The sequence below is a fragment of the Dendrobates tinctorius genome, unplaced genomic scaffold, assembly GCF_039654945.1.
Source record: "Dendrobates tinctorius isolate UK_male_01 unplaced genomic scaffold, ASM3965494v1 ptg000188l, whole genome shotgun sequence".
NCBI lineage: Eukaryota > Metazoa > Chordata > Amphibia > Anura > Dendrobatidae > Dendrobates > Dendrobates tinctorius.
In genome coordinates this window covers 2,164,897-2,183,918 of record NW_027361855.1, presented here as the reverse complement: position 1 = coordinate 2,183,918, position 19,022 = coordinate 2,164,897, and the positions used below count along the sequence as shown (strand labels likewise).

At 42.3% G+C, this 19,022-nt stretch overlaps 1 protein-coding gene across 2 annotated transcripts in view; it reads right to left on the bottom strand.

Annotated features, from left to right (window-relative positions):
* Positions 1 to 7,704: 7,704 nt before the first annotated feature.
* Positions 7,705 to 19,022, bottom strand: part of CCNYL1 (cyclin Y like 1) — a 231,039-nt gene continuing 219,721 nt past the window's right edge. For both annotated transcript variants that reach the window (XM_073552247.1, XM_073552246.1), the window contains exons 9-10: positions 13,724 to 13,886; positions 7,705 to 8,585 (exon numbers count right to left, since the gene is read on the bottom strand). In XM_073552247.1, the coding sequence (XP_073408348.1) occupies positions 8,469 to 8,585; positions 13,724 to 13,886 (280 nt within the window). In that variant the 3' untranslated portion in view covers positions 7,705 to 8,468. The remainder of the gene's footprint in view (positions 8,586 to 13,723; positions 13,887 to 19,022) is intronic.

Sequence of the window (19,022 nt, the reverse complement as noted above, 5' to 3'; positions counted from 1 at the left end):
TTGGTCGCACAGATCACATGACATCATGCAATCTTCAGGAGAGCCAGTGCCAACATCGTAGGTGAGCAGAGGTGTTATTTTACAAGGGGAAACATAGGAAATGAGATGGGGATGTCCATATAATGGACAAACCCTTTAATGCTGTATCCATTAAAGGGAACCTGACAGCGGATAAATACTGCCCGAACATACAAGTCTCAAACGCTGCATTGTCAGAGGAAAAACAGTTTGAAAGCCGTCGGAGACCAAGTTAGACAGCCGGGTCACCGTAGTCTTCCCCCTGCCCACAACTCACAGGTCTGTCTGTGTGGTTGGTTGTATGTATGCATGTATGTAGCCCTGCCATTCACTAGGAGCAGTCAGGGAAAAATCGCTGGGGAGTCGCCTGTAGCACGGTTCCCAGATCGGTCAGCATGTCTCAGCTGTCAGGTTCCCTATAGAGGGGTTAAATGGGATGCATTTGGTTTTTAATTATAGGCTTGAATAAAAATCACTACACCTGATCCTCACCCACAGCAGGTCCAGCCATGCCTATCTGCGTCTATTGGTTTTTATTTACATGATATCAGCACATATGACCGCTGTAGCCTATCACTGGACTCCGTGACAGATACCATGTATATTGGCAAAGCTGCTGAGGCCAGTGACTGACTGCACAGATCATGTGGTGCTATAGTGCCAGAATTCTGATGAACAAGTTTTGATAAATCTGAATCAATGTTTTACTAATATTATATTACAATATCACTCTCCAAAGACAAGCGGATAGGGGATTCAGATTGAGCCCCAACAGGGACACTGATGATTTCTAAAGAGAATTTGATGGTGCTATATAAATTAAAAAAAAAAAAATATATATATATATATATAAACCACAAACATTATTTAATTAAAATAGAGTTTATTATTATTAGGTTTTCTTTTGAATATAAACACGAGAAAGCAAAACCATCTGAAAATGTGTAATTAGTTTCAGAATAAACCACTTTGTTGTTGGCTTTCCCTGTGGTGCCCCAGGAGAAAGATGAACAAGAAACATGCTGGCCCTTGGTTCTTACAACATAGCCTAAGGGTACAAACTCAAACTGGCAATGTTCACACGCAGCGTGTTTGCTGCACATTTCTATGTGGAGAAGATGCTGTGTTTTACAGTATCAGCAACAGCTATGAGACTTCACTAACATCATGCACACACTTGGTCTTTTTCATCTTAGATCTGCTGTAGTTTTTCAATCTGTCAATTATGCTGGCGTTTTTTCACCCATAAAAAGCAATGAGAAAGTATAGAAAAAAAAACGTGCAGCAAACAGGTTTTGCTGTGTCTTTGGTGACAATCTTTATTAAATATGTACTGTAAACAAATTACACCTGTAATCCACAGCAAAAAAAACCCACGGATGCAAATAGCCGTTTTATATGCAACGTTTTTACTACCGAGCGCTGCAGAAACTAGTGTGTGTGAATATAGCCTTAGAATTACGCATGTCCGCTCACACCTTCTATGAAAAGCTAGCCAAAACTGTTCTGAAAAAAACCCCATTGCTAACAATAAATTGGATTCTTAATTGTAGCCTGCTGTGTTCATGCCGCAGTTGTGCCACACTTTTAATACAATCTGAATTAAACCGTTTTGTTTCACGTTTGAGGACTGTAGTGTAACTGATAAAGCAGCTCCAATAATTAGCTATGAGATCATGGCCCGGACCATTCACAAGGTCAGACATCTCTGTGCATGCTGCAATTTGACAAAATCTATGGCTCACATCTACCATTTTCAGTTAGTGAACACTTTTGGTTAAAAAATCATAATTTCCTTAAGCAAACGATACATCAGAGCGAACAACATAATTATTATACAAGAGGCAAATAAGTAAAGTACCTATGAGCGAGTCCTCCAAGTGCATGTAGCAACTGTTGGAAAGTCCTGGAAAGCTAATAATTTGGCACCAGTCAAAGCCAGATTAAGGCTATGTGCACACGTGTGGATTTTTAGCGTTTTTGCCACTTTTTTTCGACGCAAAAATGTGGCAAAACCGCTAAAAATCCGTAACCCATTGAATTCAATGGCATTCTGCACATGCTGTGCTAATGCTGCATATTTTTCCGCCGCAGAATTGCATCGCGGAAAAATACGCAGCATGCTCATTCTTTGTGCGGAATCGCAGGAATTCCGCACACACAAGGAATGCATTATTTCGCATGTGCCTATGCCGACCATGCGCAATGTAAGCGGTAAATGTGAGGATGGTACCCAGGGTCTGGAGGAGAGGAGACTGTCCTCCAAGCCCTGGGTACCATATCCCTGTAAGAAATAGAATTAAAATAAAAAAATCGTGATATTCTCACCTTCCGGCGTCCCCCGCAGCCATCCCAGGCCTCAGCGATGCTCCCGGCAACTCCCGTTCCCAGTGATGCCTTGCGACAATGACCTGTGATTACGTAGCGGTCTTGCGTGATGCTACATCATCACAGGTCATTATCACAAGGCATCGCTGGGAACGGGACTCGCCAGGAACATCGTGAGGATCGTGAAGGCTGCTGGGGCCGCCGGAAGGTGAGAATATCACGATTTTTTATTTTTTTAATTATTTTTAACATTCTATCCTTTACTATTGATGCCACATAGGCAGCCTCAATAGTAAAAAGTTGGTCACACTTATCAAACACTATGTTTGACGAGTGTGACCAACCCGCCTGTTTTCCAAGCGATGCTACAGATCGCTTGGAAAACGCTAGAATTCTGCAAGCTAATTACGCTTTCCAAACGCTATTTTTTCACGGGAATTCCGCTGTGTATTTCCCGCGACAGGGAGTTGCAGGAATTCCGCACGTGTGCACATAGCCTAAAGGAATTCTACTGCATCAACCACTATGTGCACTTGGCTTCGGAGCAATTCTTTCTGGCATTTCTCATCACGTACATTCACATTACGGGTTGAAAATTAATTCCAACCTCATTAAAGGTCACGTAAAAAAAACCCCACTACCTTCAAATATAGTGGTAATCTACAAGAAAACAGAGGATCAATCGTTTTACTGACGCAGTTGGGAGGTGTAGCAATCGCTACTCATTATACAGTGAGTGCGCTGTAATCGCTCATGGCCACTCTTCTTGACTGCCTGCTCTGCAGCACATGTGTGGAGCACGCTGCATAGTGAGCACTAATACAGCTCCCTGACGTATGGAATAGATAGGCTGACTGGAGACTGGAGCTGAACCTTCTCACAGTATTCACTGCTCTGGTAAGCTGGCCTATTTGTAGATTATAGCTCTGCAGGTAAAAGATGTGTTTTGGAGGGGACAAGTGCCCTTTAAAGAGTTTTAGCAAAACACTCATGTGTCGGCTACAATATAATGGTAGACCTGAATTATACTATACTTCACTTGCCCCTCCACCATACGGAGGTTGGCATGATATAGGGGTGCTGTTTAAGTTGCAAAATGGTTTGTGATTCTCAAATATAATAAGGTTGTGACCAAGCAACTCAGAGTAAAACTTTTAGGGAGCAGTTAAACAGCCGTATAAATAAGCCCATTTTTGGACCACAATACTCAGACTGGCCGCGGCTCTCCTGACTCGAGCACGACAGCTGCATAAAAATATATTAAGCTGTCACACACTGATCAGGAGAAGCGCTGACCAGTCCATGCATAATTTATACGGCAGTCTGACTGCGCCTCAAGATTGAGCAATCCTCCAAATTTACATACCGCAAAGACCAAGACGAGTCATTTTGGCAAACTCAAATAATGTTGCAGACTGCTTAGTGGAAAATCCTGCCATTTAACACTTTTGTGCTAGGAAAGAAACCTTCCCATAATTAACGCAATTGCATTACTTTCAGCTGTAGTTGGGAAATCAATCGTGTCCAATAGCTAGTAACAGAAATTATATCATGAATGTGAGACGCTGTTTCTTTTTAGGCCCTCCTGTCCTCTGACTTTGACTGGTTATGCAGCACATACATGTAGAATATACAATTTGCTGTCAGCTTTCACTACGGTGCAGTGGGAGGACGGCAGCGGACACTACCAGTTTCTAATCTTCCATGTTAAATAGCTAGTTCATATGTAGATATGGTGCGTCAATTTTGCCTTGACCTATATGGCATGTATGCTATTTAGAAGCAAATAATTGAAAGACTTTCTTTGGACAACCTCTTTAACTGCCTCCAGAATTTACTTAAGTGTCATCACTGTGGACGGAAGAGTGACTGAAAGGAAACTGTAATTCTTGTTACATGGGAACAATACAGTTAGGTCCATATATATTTGGACAGAGACATTTTTCTAATTTTGGTTCTAAACATTACCACAATGAATTTTAAACAAAACAATTCAAATGCAGTTGAAGTTCAGACTTTCAGCTTTCATTTGAGGGTATCCACATTAAAATTGGATGAAGGGTTTAGGAGTTTTAGCTCCTTAACATGTGCCAACCTGTTTTAAAGGGACCAAAAGCAATTGGACAGATTAAATAAATGTAAATAAAATGATCATTTCTAGTACTTGGTTGAAAACCCTTTGTTGGCAATGACTGCCTGAAGTCTTGAACTCATGGACATCACCAGACGCTGTGTTTCCTCCTTTTTGATGCTCTTCCAGGCCTTCACTGAGGTGGTTTCTAGTTGCTGTTTGTTTGTGGGCCTGTCTGAAGTTTAGTCTTTAACAAGTGAAATGCATGCTCAATTGGGTTGAGATCAGGTGACTGACTTGGCCATTCAAGAATATTCCACTTCTTTGCTTTAGTAAACTCTTGGGTTGCTTTGGCTTTATGTTTTGGGTCATTGTCCATCTGTAGTATGAAACGACGACCAATCAGTTTGGCTGAATTTGGCTGGATCTGAGCACACAGTATGGCTCTGAATATCTCAGAATTAATTCGGCTGCTTCTGTCCTGTGTCATATCATCAATAAACACTAGTGACCCAGTGCCACAGGCAGCCATGCATGCCCAAGCCATCACACTGCCTCCACTGTGTTTTACAGATGATGTGGTATGCTTTGGATCATGAGCTGTACCATGCCTTCACCATACTTTTCTCTTTCCATCATTATGGTAGAGGTTGATCTTGGTTTCATCTGTCCAAAGAATGTTCTTCCAGAACTGTGCTGGCTTTTTTAGATGTTTTTTTTAGCAAAGTCCAGTCTAGCATTTTGATTCTTGATGCTTGAGTGGCTTGCACCGTGCAGTGAACCCTCTGTATTTACTTTCATGCAGCCTTCTTTATGGTAGATTTGGATATTGATACGCCTACCTCCTGGAGAGTGATGTTCACTTGGTTGGCTGTTGTGAAGGGGTTTCTCTTCTCCATGGAGATTATTCTGCGATCATCCACCACTGTTGTCTTCCGTGTGCGCCCAGGTCTTTTTGCATTGATGAGTTCACCAGTGCTTTCTTTCTTTCTCAGGATGTACCAAACTGCAGATTTTGCAACTCCTAATGTTGTAGCAATTTCTCGGATGGGTTTTTTCTGTTTTTGCAGCTTAAGGATGGCTTGTTTCACCTGCATGTTTCCTTCACAGCAAAACCTTCCAAATGCAAGTACCACACGTCAAATCAACTCCAGGACTTTTATCTGCTTAATTGAGAATGACATAATGAAGGGATTGCCCACACCTGTTCATGAAATAGCCTTGGGGTCAATTGTCCAATTACTTTTTTTCCCCTTTAAAAACAGGGTGGCACATGTTAAGGAGCTGAAACTCCTAAACCCCTCATCCATTTTTAATGTGGATACCCCCAAATGAAAGCTGAAAGTCTGAACTTCAACTGCATCTGAATTGTTTTGTTTAAAATTCATTGTGGTAATGTCTAGAACCAAAATAAAAAAATGTTGTCTCTGTCCAAATATACTCGTATATAGACCTAACTATTTCATGTGATAGACCACCCAGCCCTATGGTTGACACGTCATGTGTAACATTAAGCATTCAGGCCTGTACAGATAGGTGGGCGTAACAAAGAACAAGCAGTCATCAAGTCCCATAAAACATCACTTTTATTACATACCAGATATAAAAAGATGAACAACCAGGTACATTGGAAAAAAGGGAGACAATGCGTACACCTATGGAACACACATCAAAAGCCGGACTCACAACTCACCCATCCCCACTGCAGCAAATGATTATATATAGCCCATGTGAAAAGAATCATAGGAACTGCAAATAATAGCAGAGCAAGGGCTCACATAGCTCAGTTAATCACATGCGGTCCTCAAAAAGAGAAATTCCCCAAAACATATTACCCTAAGCTGCAGAAGCTTCTGCAGCTTTAGGCAATATGTTGTGGGGAATTTCTCTTTTTGAGGAGCGCATGTGATTAACTGAGCTATGTGAGCACTTGCTCCGCTATTATTTGCAGTTCCTATGAGTCTTTTCACATGGGTTATATATAATCATTCGCTGCAGTGGGGATGGGTGGGTTGTGAACCCGGCTTTTGAAGTGTGTTCCATAGGTGTACGCTTTGTCTCCCTTTTTTCCAACGTACCTGGTTGTTCATCTTTTTATATCTGGTATGTAATAAAAGTGATGTTTTATGGGACTTTATGACTGGTTGTTCTTTGATGTGCCTACATGTCTATTTGCAGTAGTCCTTAATGGTCCTAGCTATATACATACATGTGAGTGGTAGGTGATATTCTTCTACTGAGATATTGATTTTTTTCCTCTTACATGTAAAATGCGTGCTACAATTGTGTTATGCTATACTGTACAGATATGTGGCAGAAGAGTCAAGCATGGCAATGAGGCTACGGTCAGGAACTCTAAGGTTAAATATACTAAAAGGTTTATGGTTTTAGCATTTTCATAGCATTATTTTATTTTTTTCCTCTATTTACCATAAAAAAAAACCACAAAAACCCCTTATATAACTAAAACTGTCAGTAAGGGTATTAGTGCTGCCAGTTAGTCAGATCAAAATGTTAAAGTAGTTTAATATTTAACAAAAACAATGGCTTGGATAATAATAATAATAATAAAAAAAAAGTTTCATTTTTGTCATTATTATTTGTCATTATATAAAGCCAAAGCCTCTGGCTGTGATCTTTGGGTATACTTTAAGCAGAAATTGTAACAATATTCAGTTTAAGGGGAGGGATAATTTGACGTGTAGCCGACATGCACCATGTTTTAAAAATATGTACGATAGTTTGGACACCAAAGCTATGGGTTCACAGCAGGGATTTACTGTGAAAGGGTCCTAGGTTTAAGAACTTTGTTTAGGTCACATGTTGCAGTAATACTATCCAAAAAAATCTGCAAAATGTCCCTTTTATAAAAGTGCCCCTATATGTATTTTAGAATTGAGAAGGACAATGTAAAAAGTCTTGGAGCAGACTAGACTTTCAACAAGGTCCATAAGCATGACCGGTTGAAGAGGATCAGATTTCATTACTATAGGAATGGTTTACCACAATGTAAAAAACTGAAACCTTGTGTAGATTTTTCTTGAACTTGTAAGGACTTGTACAAATTAACGTATAGAGTTGCAGCACATGAATTTACTACAACATACTGCTGCATGGGAACGTACAGCAAAAATTACAGATTGGAGGACATAAGACCAGCAGTGGAGATCTCCTGTCATCTGTAGGTTTTACGTCCAAGAGAAGCTAGATGATAATCCACAGAAGTTCATTAATAGCAGGAAATAAACTGAATACTTTTTACATCACTGTAAGATGAGGATATGGTGTAAAATTATAAAACTCCCACATTTATTTAATGTTGCAGGTCCTTAAAATGCATAATTTCCAGGGCAGCACCAAGAATTACAGCAGTACGGACAGATCCCATTTTACTTGAAAATGCACTTTCTTCTTTGGACAGTCTCCATCCTAACCATACCATTTGGGTAGCTTTTGCACTGGAAGGAAAAAAAAACTAAGGAAACATTGACTGACCTAGTAAGAAGGTTTTGGACCCACTTTGCTTTAGCCTAATCATTGCTTTGCTGTGGCGCAATGTGGTTAGGAAAGAGCTGCATTAACACTTGACAGCGATGATGGCAGCAAATAAAAGAAAGAAAACAATGGGTAAAGGGACAAAGGCAATAAAGTAGTAATTATAATCACATGATTAGTGTTTTATATTCTAAAATGTCAAACTATATAGTGTTAAAAAGTCCAAGTTCACAGCTATAGGCCTACATAGTAAGCATACAAATGTAGGTGCTAGAGGGATAGCAGAGAGGAGGACTTCACTTTTGATAAACCACAGTATTCTGTGTAAACCGACTTTGCTGCTGTCCGTTACAGCCTCGTCTCTGATTTCATGATGTATGCCCTTTAGTCATGAAGAAGTGCTTCCGGCATCCGTAGATCCCTTGCCCCTCACAGCCCTCATTAATGGAAGACACTACTGGCTTGAAATAGTGTGAGAGAGTGTGGGAAGCTTGGTAGTGCCTGGGGATCCATGTTGCACACTGATCATTTTGAAGCTGCTCCTGCTGGTCTCGCCTCAGGAGATGATGGCATTAGAGCGCCGAATGCCCACTAGGTTATCAGCACTGATGGAACGTCGCATAGCGGCTTTAGAAAGGTCCTTGTACTTATCTTCACAGAGCCTGGAAATTGCCTGGGGAAAAAAGAAAAAAAAAACATTCGATGCATCAATATAAAGCACACACGGGAAAGAAAAGAGACCAAAGTATGGAGATCCAGCTCAACGAGATAGTGAAAAAATTGTTCTTTTATTCTCTTAAAATATTTCCAGTAGAGGATAAAAACATCAGCAAGAACAATTAAGTGGAAATGAGATATCAACGCGTTTCTGGTGAACCTGCACCCTTAATCATGATATCTAAACATTGACTTGCTCAACACTTATATGCTCAGATCTGGTTAGACACTCCGGTACGATGATTAATTAGCTGAGCAAATTGAAAACGTGAAAAACAAACAGATTAAAAAACCGGATTACTTACAGGTAATGCTCTTTTATAGCGTCCATGACAGCACCCACCGAGAGGGGATCCGCCCCTAGGAACAGGAAACCTACAGAGGTAAAAGGGGCAGTCCCCCTCGCTCCCTCAGATTACAGGGAACGAGAGGAACCGCCACACCAGCTTTAGTTAATTGCTCCGTAAGCCATTTGAAGTATCTACATATTTACATCTCCACCTATATACATATATCTTTATATATGACTAACCCGTCACCACTTGGAGTGAACCGCGTGCAAGTATAATCTAAGGGAGGGAAGTGAGTGGGTGCTGTCGTGGACTCTATAAAAGAACATTACCGGTAAGTAATCCAGTTTTTTCCTTCTTTTTTTCGCCCGCTTTGGTGAGTATCTCGTCAAGCACTGTGCCAAACAGGTACTCACCCTGGCATGGTATAGCGCAGAGTTTTGCTTTGGCCTGCGTGTCTCCTCTCAAGCTCTTTAGCCATAAGGCACTATGGGCTGCGGTGATTAATCCTGCTGATCTGACCGCTAGAAGCAGGGAATCAGCTGAAGCATCTGACAGGAAGGCTATTGCTCCTCTAATAAGAGGGATAGAAGCCCATAACTTGTCTTTAGACAATCCACCCTTAATGTTTTCTTCCAGCTGATCTAGCCACACTAGCATAGATCTTGCGGTGCAAGTGGCGGATATTGCTGGCCTAAAGGCCCCTGTGCATGACTCCGAGGACCTTTTAAGGAGTGTATCTGCCTTACGATTCAAGGGAACGGTTAGAGTTCCTGAATCCTCTTCGGGCAAGGAAGAACTATGTGAGGTTGATGCCAAACTTTTGAAGCGTGATCAAAGGTTCCTAAGGTGGATGCGGCTGTGGCAAGTTCAAGACTGCTGCATCCCTCTGCAAGACATCTTATAATTTGACTTTTCAGAGTCCATCAAATCTCTCTTCTGACCCATTTTGCCAAAAGGAAAGGAAGTTGCCTATTAATTAAGCACAACTTATAGGGTGTTCATGTCATTAGACCACACCCCTCCTCATTACAGAGATGCAAATCACCTGATTTACATAATTGGCAGTTGGCTTTCAAGCCTATACAGCTTGGAGTAGGAAAACATGTATAAAAAGAATGTGATCAAAATACTCATTTGCCTATTAATTCTGCACACAGTGTATTACCTGCTGGGCCTCTGTTTGCTGACCTTGCCAGAGCCAAGTGCCTGAAGCTCCTCCCTAATCATGAGCCTAATGTCCTCCGTTCTGACCAAGGACTTCTACTGCAGGGTATGCCCCATGCAGATCTGACAAAGCCTTTTGGGGTAACCGTCAGGAAGGAGCCGAGAACAGAGGGCACATTCATTATGCTTTGATTTCCTGGTCTTTTTAACCTGAAGTATACAGAAAGAAGGGGCCATCAGCTTAATAGGTGTGGTTGGTAACACTCACCCAGTGAAGACTTTCCTCAAGGTACCGGTTGCGGAGGCACAGCCTGAGACGTGGTATGACTTGCTTTCCTGTCTTTACCACTTCTGTCTGTGGAGCGTCCATTGCCACTTTTCCTGCCGCTATGCGGTAGCACCTCCACTTCATCATGTGGGTGCACTGCGGGGTCATCTGGGGACTACATCCCAGCACACTGGTGACCTACTGGCCGGCTCTTATGCGTTTCCACTTCCGGGTCAGGCCCTCCTCAGGTCTTCTGCGCGCGCCACCATACAGGACCTCCAGGGGAAGCAGGGCAGCCCACACCCTGCCTCCCCGTCAGTGACAGCCCGTCCAGCCATACCGCGCTCCCCGCGTGGGTCAGGGCGGCCTACCCCGGACCCAGAGGAGGGGGGAGCTGAGACACAGGCCTCCCTGACGCTGCTCCGGCGCTGGAGCCCCTGCTGTTTCCGCAGAGACCGCACAGGTGGCATCACAGCCCAGGTATCTTCTACACCCTTTTCTCTACAGAACAGGAAACCAACTGAGGGAGCCAGGCGGACCACCCCTTTTATCTCTGTAGGTTTCTTGTTCCTAGGGGCGGATCCCGTTTCGGTGGGTGCTGTTGCGGCAAAGAGAAAATAAGGACTTTGGCTTTGAGGACAATAACCAATATTATACAATACATATTACACAAAGCAGCACACAAGATTTCCAGAGAACATACAGTTAGGTCCATATATATTTGGACAGAGACAACATTTTTCTAATTTTGGTTCTAGACATTACCACAATTAATTTTAAACAAAACAATTCAGATGCAGTTGAAGTTCAGACTTTCAGCTTTCATTTGAGGGTATCCACATTAAAATTGGATGAAGGGTTTAGGAGTTTCAGCTCCTTAACATGTGCCACCCTGTTTTAAAGGGACCAAAAGTAATTGTACAGATTAAATAATTGTAAATAAAATGATCATTTCTAGTACTTGGTTGAAAACCCTTTGTTGGCAATGACTGCCTGAAGTCTTGAACTCATGGACATCACCAGACACTGTTTCCTCCTTTTTGATGCTCTGCCAGGCCTTCACTGCGGTGTGTTATGAATGAGTCACCGTAGGAGGCAAAAACAGAAATACTAGCTAAGTCCAGAAAACCAGAGAAGTTGGCAGCTATCGGATTCCAGACCCCTGAACCTATCAACAACAACTAGCAGTAGCCGTGGGGGGTTCCTACGGTGCCCTAGACCCCTCGATCACAGCCGGAGAACTAAATAGCCTAAAGACAGAAAGGGAAATCTAAACTGCCCCAGAGCAGACCCCAAAGCAATAGGCAACCCCCAACATATAATGACGGTGAAGCAAGATGAAAAAACACTCCCACAGATAGAAAGATAGGCTGAGCAAATGATGGGGCCCAAGCTAACTAAATAGGACAGGATAGAAAAGCTGCTGTCTGCAATCCGCCAAAATCCTATCAAAACAAGAGCCAACAGACTGATAGGGAAAAAAGCCCTGAAGACGCTAGGCTTCAAAAAGTACTCAGGTATTTTCTGAAGACACAGCAAAAAGGAATTCAGCTCACCCCAGCAGGGAATGGCAGAAATCCAGAAAAACAAGGAAAACCAAAACCAAAACACAAATGCAAAAAGCAGAGCAGGAAACTTAGCTTTTGAGGAGCAGGAATCAGACTGGTCTCCTAGAATCCCTCAGAGAGATCACCAGCAAGGCAGAAGGGCGTCGGCTGCCTTATATCCAGTCAGCAATTCCAGTCACCCAGTCATCATCATCCTGCTCAGGTGCTTGGTAATCAGCCTCACTACCTTCCTTCACCAGAAGAGGGAGTTCATCAGACCTCAATGATGAAGGGGAAAATGAACTCACAACAGCGGTGGTTTTCAGTTGCTGTTTACTTGTGGGCCTTTTTGTCTGAAGTTTAGTCTTTAACAAGTGAAATGCATGCTAAATTGGGTTGAGATCAAGTGACTGACTTGGCCATTCAAGAATATTCCACTTCTTTGCTTTAGTAAACTCTTGGGTTGCTTTGGCTTTATGTTTTGGGTCATTGTCCATCTGTAGTATGAAACGACGACCAGTTAGCAAACTGGTCTGCATTTGGCTGGATCTGAGCACACAGTATGGCTCTGAATACCTCAGAATTAATTCGGCTGCTTCTGTCCTGTGTCACATCATCAATAAACACTAGTGACCCAGTGCCACTGGCAGCCATGCATGCCCAAGCCAACACACTGCCTCCGGCGTGTTTTACAGATGATGTGGTATGCTTTGGATCATGAGCTGTACCAAACCTTGGCCATACTTTTCTCTTTCCATCATTCTGGTAGAGGTTGATTTTGGTTTCATCTGTCCAAAGAATGTTCTTCCAGAACTGTGCTGGCTTTTTTAGGTTTTTTTTTAGCAAAGTCCAGTCTAGCATTTTGATTCTTGATGCTTATGAGTGGCTTGCACCGTGCAGTGAACCCTCTGTATTTACTTTCATGTAGTCTTCTCTTTATGGTAGATTTGGATATTGATATGCCTACCTCCTGGAGAGTGTTGTTCATTTGGTTGGCCGTTGTGAAGGGGTTTCTCTTCACCATGGAGATTATTCTGCGATCATCCACCACTGTTGTCTTCCGTGGGCGCCCAGGTCTTTTTGCATTGATGAGTTCACCAGTGCTTTCTTTCTTTCTCAGGATGTAACAAACTGTAGATTTTGCCACTCCTAATGTTGTAGCAATTTCTCAGATTGTTTTTTTCTGTTTTTGCAGCTTAAGGATGGCTTGTTTCACCTGCATGGAGAGCTCCTTTGACTGCATGTTTCCTTCACAGCAAAACCTTCCAAATGCAAGTACCACACCTCAAATCAACTCCAGGCCTTTTATCTACTTAATTGAGAATGACATAACGAAGGGATTGCCCACACCTGTCCATGAAATAGCCTTGGAGTCAATTGTCCAATTACTTTTGGTCTGAACTTCAACTGCATCTGAATTGTTTTGTTTAAAATTCATTGTGGTAATCTCTAGAACCAAAATTAGAAAAATGTTGTCTCTGTCCAAATATATATGGACCTAACTGTAAATAGTTCAGACACAGAATCCAGCTATAAGCCGCAGCAAGAAATATATACAAAGTGAAAATGAGCTTATTTTGGATATTGCTGATGTTTTATCCTCTACTGGAAATATTTTAAGTGAATAAAATAAGAATTTTTGCACTCTCTCATTGAGCTGGCTCTCCATACTTTGATTGTTCCACGTCTGACAACGGTTCTGTGCTCCGTATACTAAGACTTGTGCTATGGTGAGCAGAATCTCTTGTTTCTACAAGAAAAGAGACCACCAGCAAAGCAGAGAAAGAGTCAACTTAATACAAGGAAAATATTGTGGCCCTACCTCTAGTTTTTGTGCTCTCTCTTTACTAAGTGGCTCCAGAAGAAAACTGAGATTGTTGTCATCCGCTAGAGAACGCAGATCAAAGTAGTATTTGGCATATACACTGGCGGGAACATTGATGTTGAACTGCAGCAGCTCCAGGAAGTGTCTCTCCATTTCATTCCTAAAATGAGAAAACAGTGTGTCAGTGTCCAAAATCATCAAGAAATGAGCAACAATTTGGCCAATATTGAGGTGTATGGCAAACCTAATCATATGACTGCAGCAGCAAAAAAGGCAAATGCAATTCTAGGATGTATTAACAGAAGCATACAGTCTAGATCATGTGAAGTCATTATTTCCCTCTACTCCTCTTTGGTCAGACCTCATCTGGAATATTGTGTCCAGTTTTGGGCACCACATTTTAATAAAGACATCAACAAAATGGCGCAAGTTCAGAAAAAGAGCAACCAGAATGGTGACCGGTCTGCAAACCCTGTCTTATGAGGAAAGGTTGCAGGATTTGGGATTGTTTAGTTTGCAAAAGCGAAGACTGAGAGGAGACTTAATAGCTGTCTACAAATATCTAAAGGGCTGTCACATTGTAGAAGGATCAACTTTATTCTCATTTGCACAAGGAAAGACTAGAAGCAATGGGAGGAGACACAGATTAGATATTAGAAAAAACTTTTTGACAGAGTGATCAATGAGTGGAACAGGCTGCCATGAGAAGTGGTGAGTTCTCCTTCAATGGAAGTCTTCAAACAGAGGCTGGACAGACATCTGACTGGGATGATTTAGCAAATCCTGCTTTGAGCAGGGGGTTGGACCAGATGGCCCAGGAGGTCCCTTCCAACTCTATTCCAACTCTACGATTCTATGACCAATATGGGAAAAAAAGATGAAAAGGTGGTTAGTCATTGCAATTACTGAAGAAACATTAGTACTCCTGTAGGACTTGCAGTCTCCTTGACCATAGTACTTCAACAAATCTCAAAATTCTCCACCTATAAACAGCAGTGCATTATTGGCACCCCTTCATTTTTTTCATAGACTGTACAATATCTTCAGAAATATAAGTGTACCAAAGTTATATCCTCAGGATTTTTTAATTAGTGGTCTAAAGTAATACAATAATAAAACATTGAAATTGCAACTAAAGTTGAAAGACAAAGAAGAAACAGAATAAACAGCATGTACAGCAATAAGGGAACCCCTAATTAATACTGGCTTGCACACCCTATGGCATTTGATGACAGCCTCCAAACGTTGCTTGTAGCCATCCATAAAGCTTCTTGCACTTCTCCGCTGGTATTTTCTCCCACTCTTGCTTTGCAGTTTGTTCAAGCTCTTGAATGTTTGCAGGATTCTTTTTCCCAATGGCAGATTTCAGCTCACCCCAAAGTCTTTCAATGGAATTGAGGTCAGGACTCATTGCTGGCCATCTTAAAAACAGTTCTTTTTTTCTTTTTTTAACCATTCCTGTGTACTTTTGGATGTGTGCGCTGATCGTTGTCTTGCTAGAGGACTCATGATCTTCAACGCGAACCAAGTTTTCTTACACTGGGTATGACATTTCACTCTAACTCTCTTGATAACTCTCTGATTTCATGATTCTTGTGATATGGTCAAGGTCTCCAGTACCGGTTGCAGCAAAGCAACCCCATAGCATTATGGATCCTCCACCATGATTAACTGTTGGTAGGGTGTTCTTTTTCTTACAAGCTTCATTGCACCATCTGTAAAACTGTTGCTTTGCATTGCCAAAAAGATCTATTTTTGTTTCATATATCCAATATCCACAGAACATTTTCCCAGAAGGATTGTGGTTAGTCAAGGTACTCTTTGGCAAGAATCAGTCATTCCTTTTTAGGCCTTTTCTTCAGCAATGGTGTCTTCCTAGGCCTTCGCCCATAAAGCTATGTTTGGCTTAGTGGTGTATGATATTTGTTGAAACCATAACCCAAGACTGTGCTAGGTTGGCCTTCAGTTTTTTGGATGTTTAATGTAGTGTTTTTTTCCCACAATTTGCACCAACCTTTGAAGACATCTCTTGTTAATTTTCCTCTTTCCCCTACATCCAGGCAGGTTCTTGACTGTTTCATGCTTGGCAAAATTCTTAACATTGCACACAGCTGAAACTGGGATACCAAGGTCTATGGAGAAGGCCTTATACCCTTGGAAGTCATGTGTTTGCTAATAGCAGTTCTGATGTCCTCAGACAGCTCCTTTGTCTTCACCATGGTGACAACAGAACAGGGCCTACTATGTGGCTTTTTAAAACACTGAAGTCATCATTCATTGGATAATTCATGTCACATGGGCACCGACAATCACAGGTGATTCTTATTTGTGTTTTACCAAAGGCGAGTCAAAATGTGTTTCCATACTATTTAATGTGAAGGGGAAGGGTTCCAATACCAGTGCCACAGCAAGCTTTAGGTTTTTCATTTTGTCCCTTTCATTGTTTTTTGTTTTAATTGTTTATCATTTGCTCCTTTTGCATTTAACACAAGTGCTCTATATGAAAAAAACTTTCACTTAATTTATCTTTTTCAGGAGATATCCCGTCACACTTCATAGGTGCCAATAACGATGAGCAGGACTATATCTTTGAGCTGCGGCCATGCCAAGCATTGAGGTTCAGTATCAGGCACAGCCACTACACGTTTCACCAAGCTGTGCAGAGCAGAGAATGAAGAAACAGCATTTGGTGGAGAATAACATGCAACCGCCACTTGATATTCATAGCCTACCGTTTGAGGATAGGTCATCAATATCAAAGTCCTACAAAAGTCCTACAAAAGCCCATTTAAAGTGGTATTACAGCTCTGCTCACTTCCACATCAAATGAAGATTGGGACAGCGACATAGATAACTGCTGGGATGCATACAAGATAATCAAAATATTGGTAGATGTGAGGTTCCTGGTTGCAACCACCCTGTGATGCAGGAGTGAGCAGAGCTGAATACCCCTTTAATACTGTACATCACTCTGCTCTCTTCTCAGGATATAGGTGTGCAGATTTATCAAGACAAGCATAGTGAATGAGTCTTCCCAAGTAACAAAGCTTCTTTCTGGTTACTTAAATCGCTGCACTGATGTCCATTCCAGCTTACACAAATATGGATGTTACCTTTGGGCTTGCTTAACCCCTACAGTTTGACATCACTTTTTCTGCAGTGTTGCCTTGTGGAGTACAGCACAGATCCTACAATCAGTGCTCTGTATATGGGGACAATACATGTGGCTGTGGAGATTCCTTCCAAAGAAGGTGAATGTACACCGGTGACTCGGTGACAGCACTGACCGCCTGTAAATGTCTGTTTCCCGCATTCATTGCAGAATGGCAGCTCCTGCCAATGTGTTCTTACAGGAAGGAGGTATGGGTCCTTCGCTCTTGTGTAGCAGTCTGTACTGGAGCAGATGAAAGGCATGGTAGTTGCTGTTTATTAGCTCTGATGAACGCCACAACATTTTCCTCAGATTGATAACAGGAAAGGGCTTTTTTTTATTACTACTAAAATACAGACGTATCAACAAAGGTGATGGGCATATCACCAAGGTAACAAATGGATCCGCACAGAGCCGAGGCTATTATCTCAGGGGAAAAGGGCTCTTGAAGCAATGTGGACTCATCGTATAATAAACGACCCTATGGAACAAGGAATTCCCCTGCCTGCCATCTTAACCAATGTATAAAGAAACTCCTCAAACATCAGGATCAGCAAACAACCATGTATCAATGGCACAAATGACAATTCTGCCTATGGCACTTTCGTTGCTGACCGCATATTCTGCATATGGGGGTTATAGACAGGAAAGTTATGGCAGAGTTCTGTGTAGAGGTGCAGGCCTGCTGTTTCCATTGTTCAGATTGTCTCCGTCTTGGTCATGCAATCTTATCTGTCCAATTCATTAGGACTGTAGCACGATAGCTGCTGCTCATGCACCTTGCTCCCCTGTACACGGGACAGTGCGCTTCTGTTTTTTTCTTTGTAAGTGAGGTCACAGACCTAGGTTTTCTCCAGATTCTGATTACATCTTGGAAAAGGGTGACAGACAATACTCAGCTGTTTCTACGTCCACCTTCTGGGATACATCGTGAATGGACTGTTCATTGGAATGAGATTCCCATCAGTGGTTTAATGTAGGGCTCATTGTTGTAGTAACACATCTTTCACAAACTAAGCAGGCAGAACGGATGACCACTACAGCAAGGTCAGTAAAAGTATTGGGGCCCAGTCACACGCAGCGAGATCGCTGATTTTGTGATGCCACAGCGATCGCGCCAGCGACATCGCTGTGTGTGACATGGATCAGCGACCGGCCCCCCTGCCGGGTATCGCTGATCGCGCTCAAACGTCCTGGGCCATTTTTTGATCGTTGGTCTCCCGCTGGCCAGCGCGCATCGCTGCGTGTGGCAGCGAGAGACCAGCTATCAGCGACGCTGGTTTCCAATGTAAACAGCGTGTAACTAAGTGTCGCGCGGCTCTTGGATACCCGCTGTTTACCTTGGAAACCAGCTTGCTCGCTGGTCCTGATCGCTGGTGGGTCTGTCTATGTGACAGCTCACCAGCGATCGCCTATGTCCCAGCGATCCCATCCACATCAGATTGTTGGTGGGATCGCTGGGACATTGATACGTGTAACAGGGCCTTTAAGTGCAGACAGCTCCACCATTGCAAAGAAGATGCACATCAGGCATCTGAGATTGGTAAAAGGGAGGGGTAACATTTGCATACACAGGGATCAATACTCACCAGCACTACAAGCACAGATGCAGTTTTGTAGTTCATCCAGTGTATGACCAACCTGTGCCTGGAATAGGCTTTTATCGCCTACATTTGTAAAACCCCCCTTTATATTTATAACACTATCCCAAGTAATGGAAATTTGTATAAAATCTTTGGGAATTTTTTTTAACTCTTCAACCTGTAGGTGATTGGCGAGTAGGGGAATGCAAAGGGCGAAAAGTCTAGTTTTTTTTGTAATTGGGTTTCATCAGAAATAGTGCACTGTTTTATTGCTGGCTGCAGAATGAGTTATCTATGCAGCGGTTAGTTACCGCATTGTGACAGTTGTAAAAATGCATATAAATCAATAATTTGTCAGATCTATGGTCACCCATCATCAGCAGGTGTAAATATGTCGGCAATCACCAAACTAAAATATAAAACACTGATCCACTGGGCGATTGGATCATTTGTGTGGGCATAAAAGTCACCGTCTGCAGCATTGTCCCATAAAAACAGGAGGTGCTGCCGATGGCATGATGTACGTACACAGAATACACTGCTCCCATCAGTAATTTGTGGG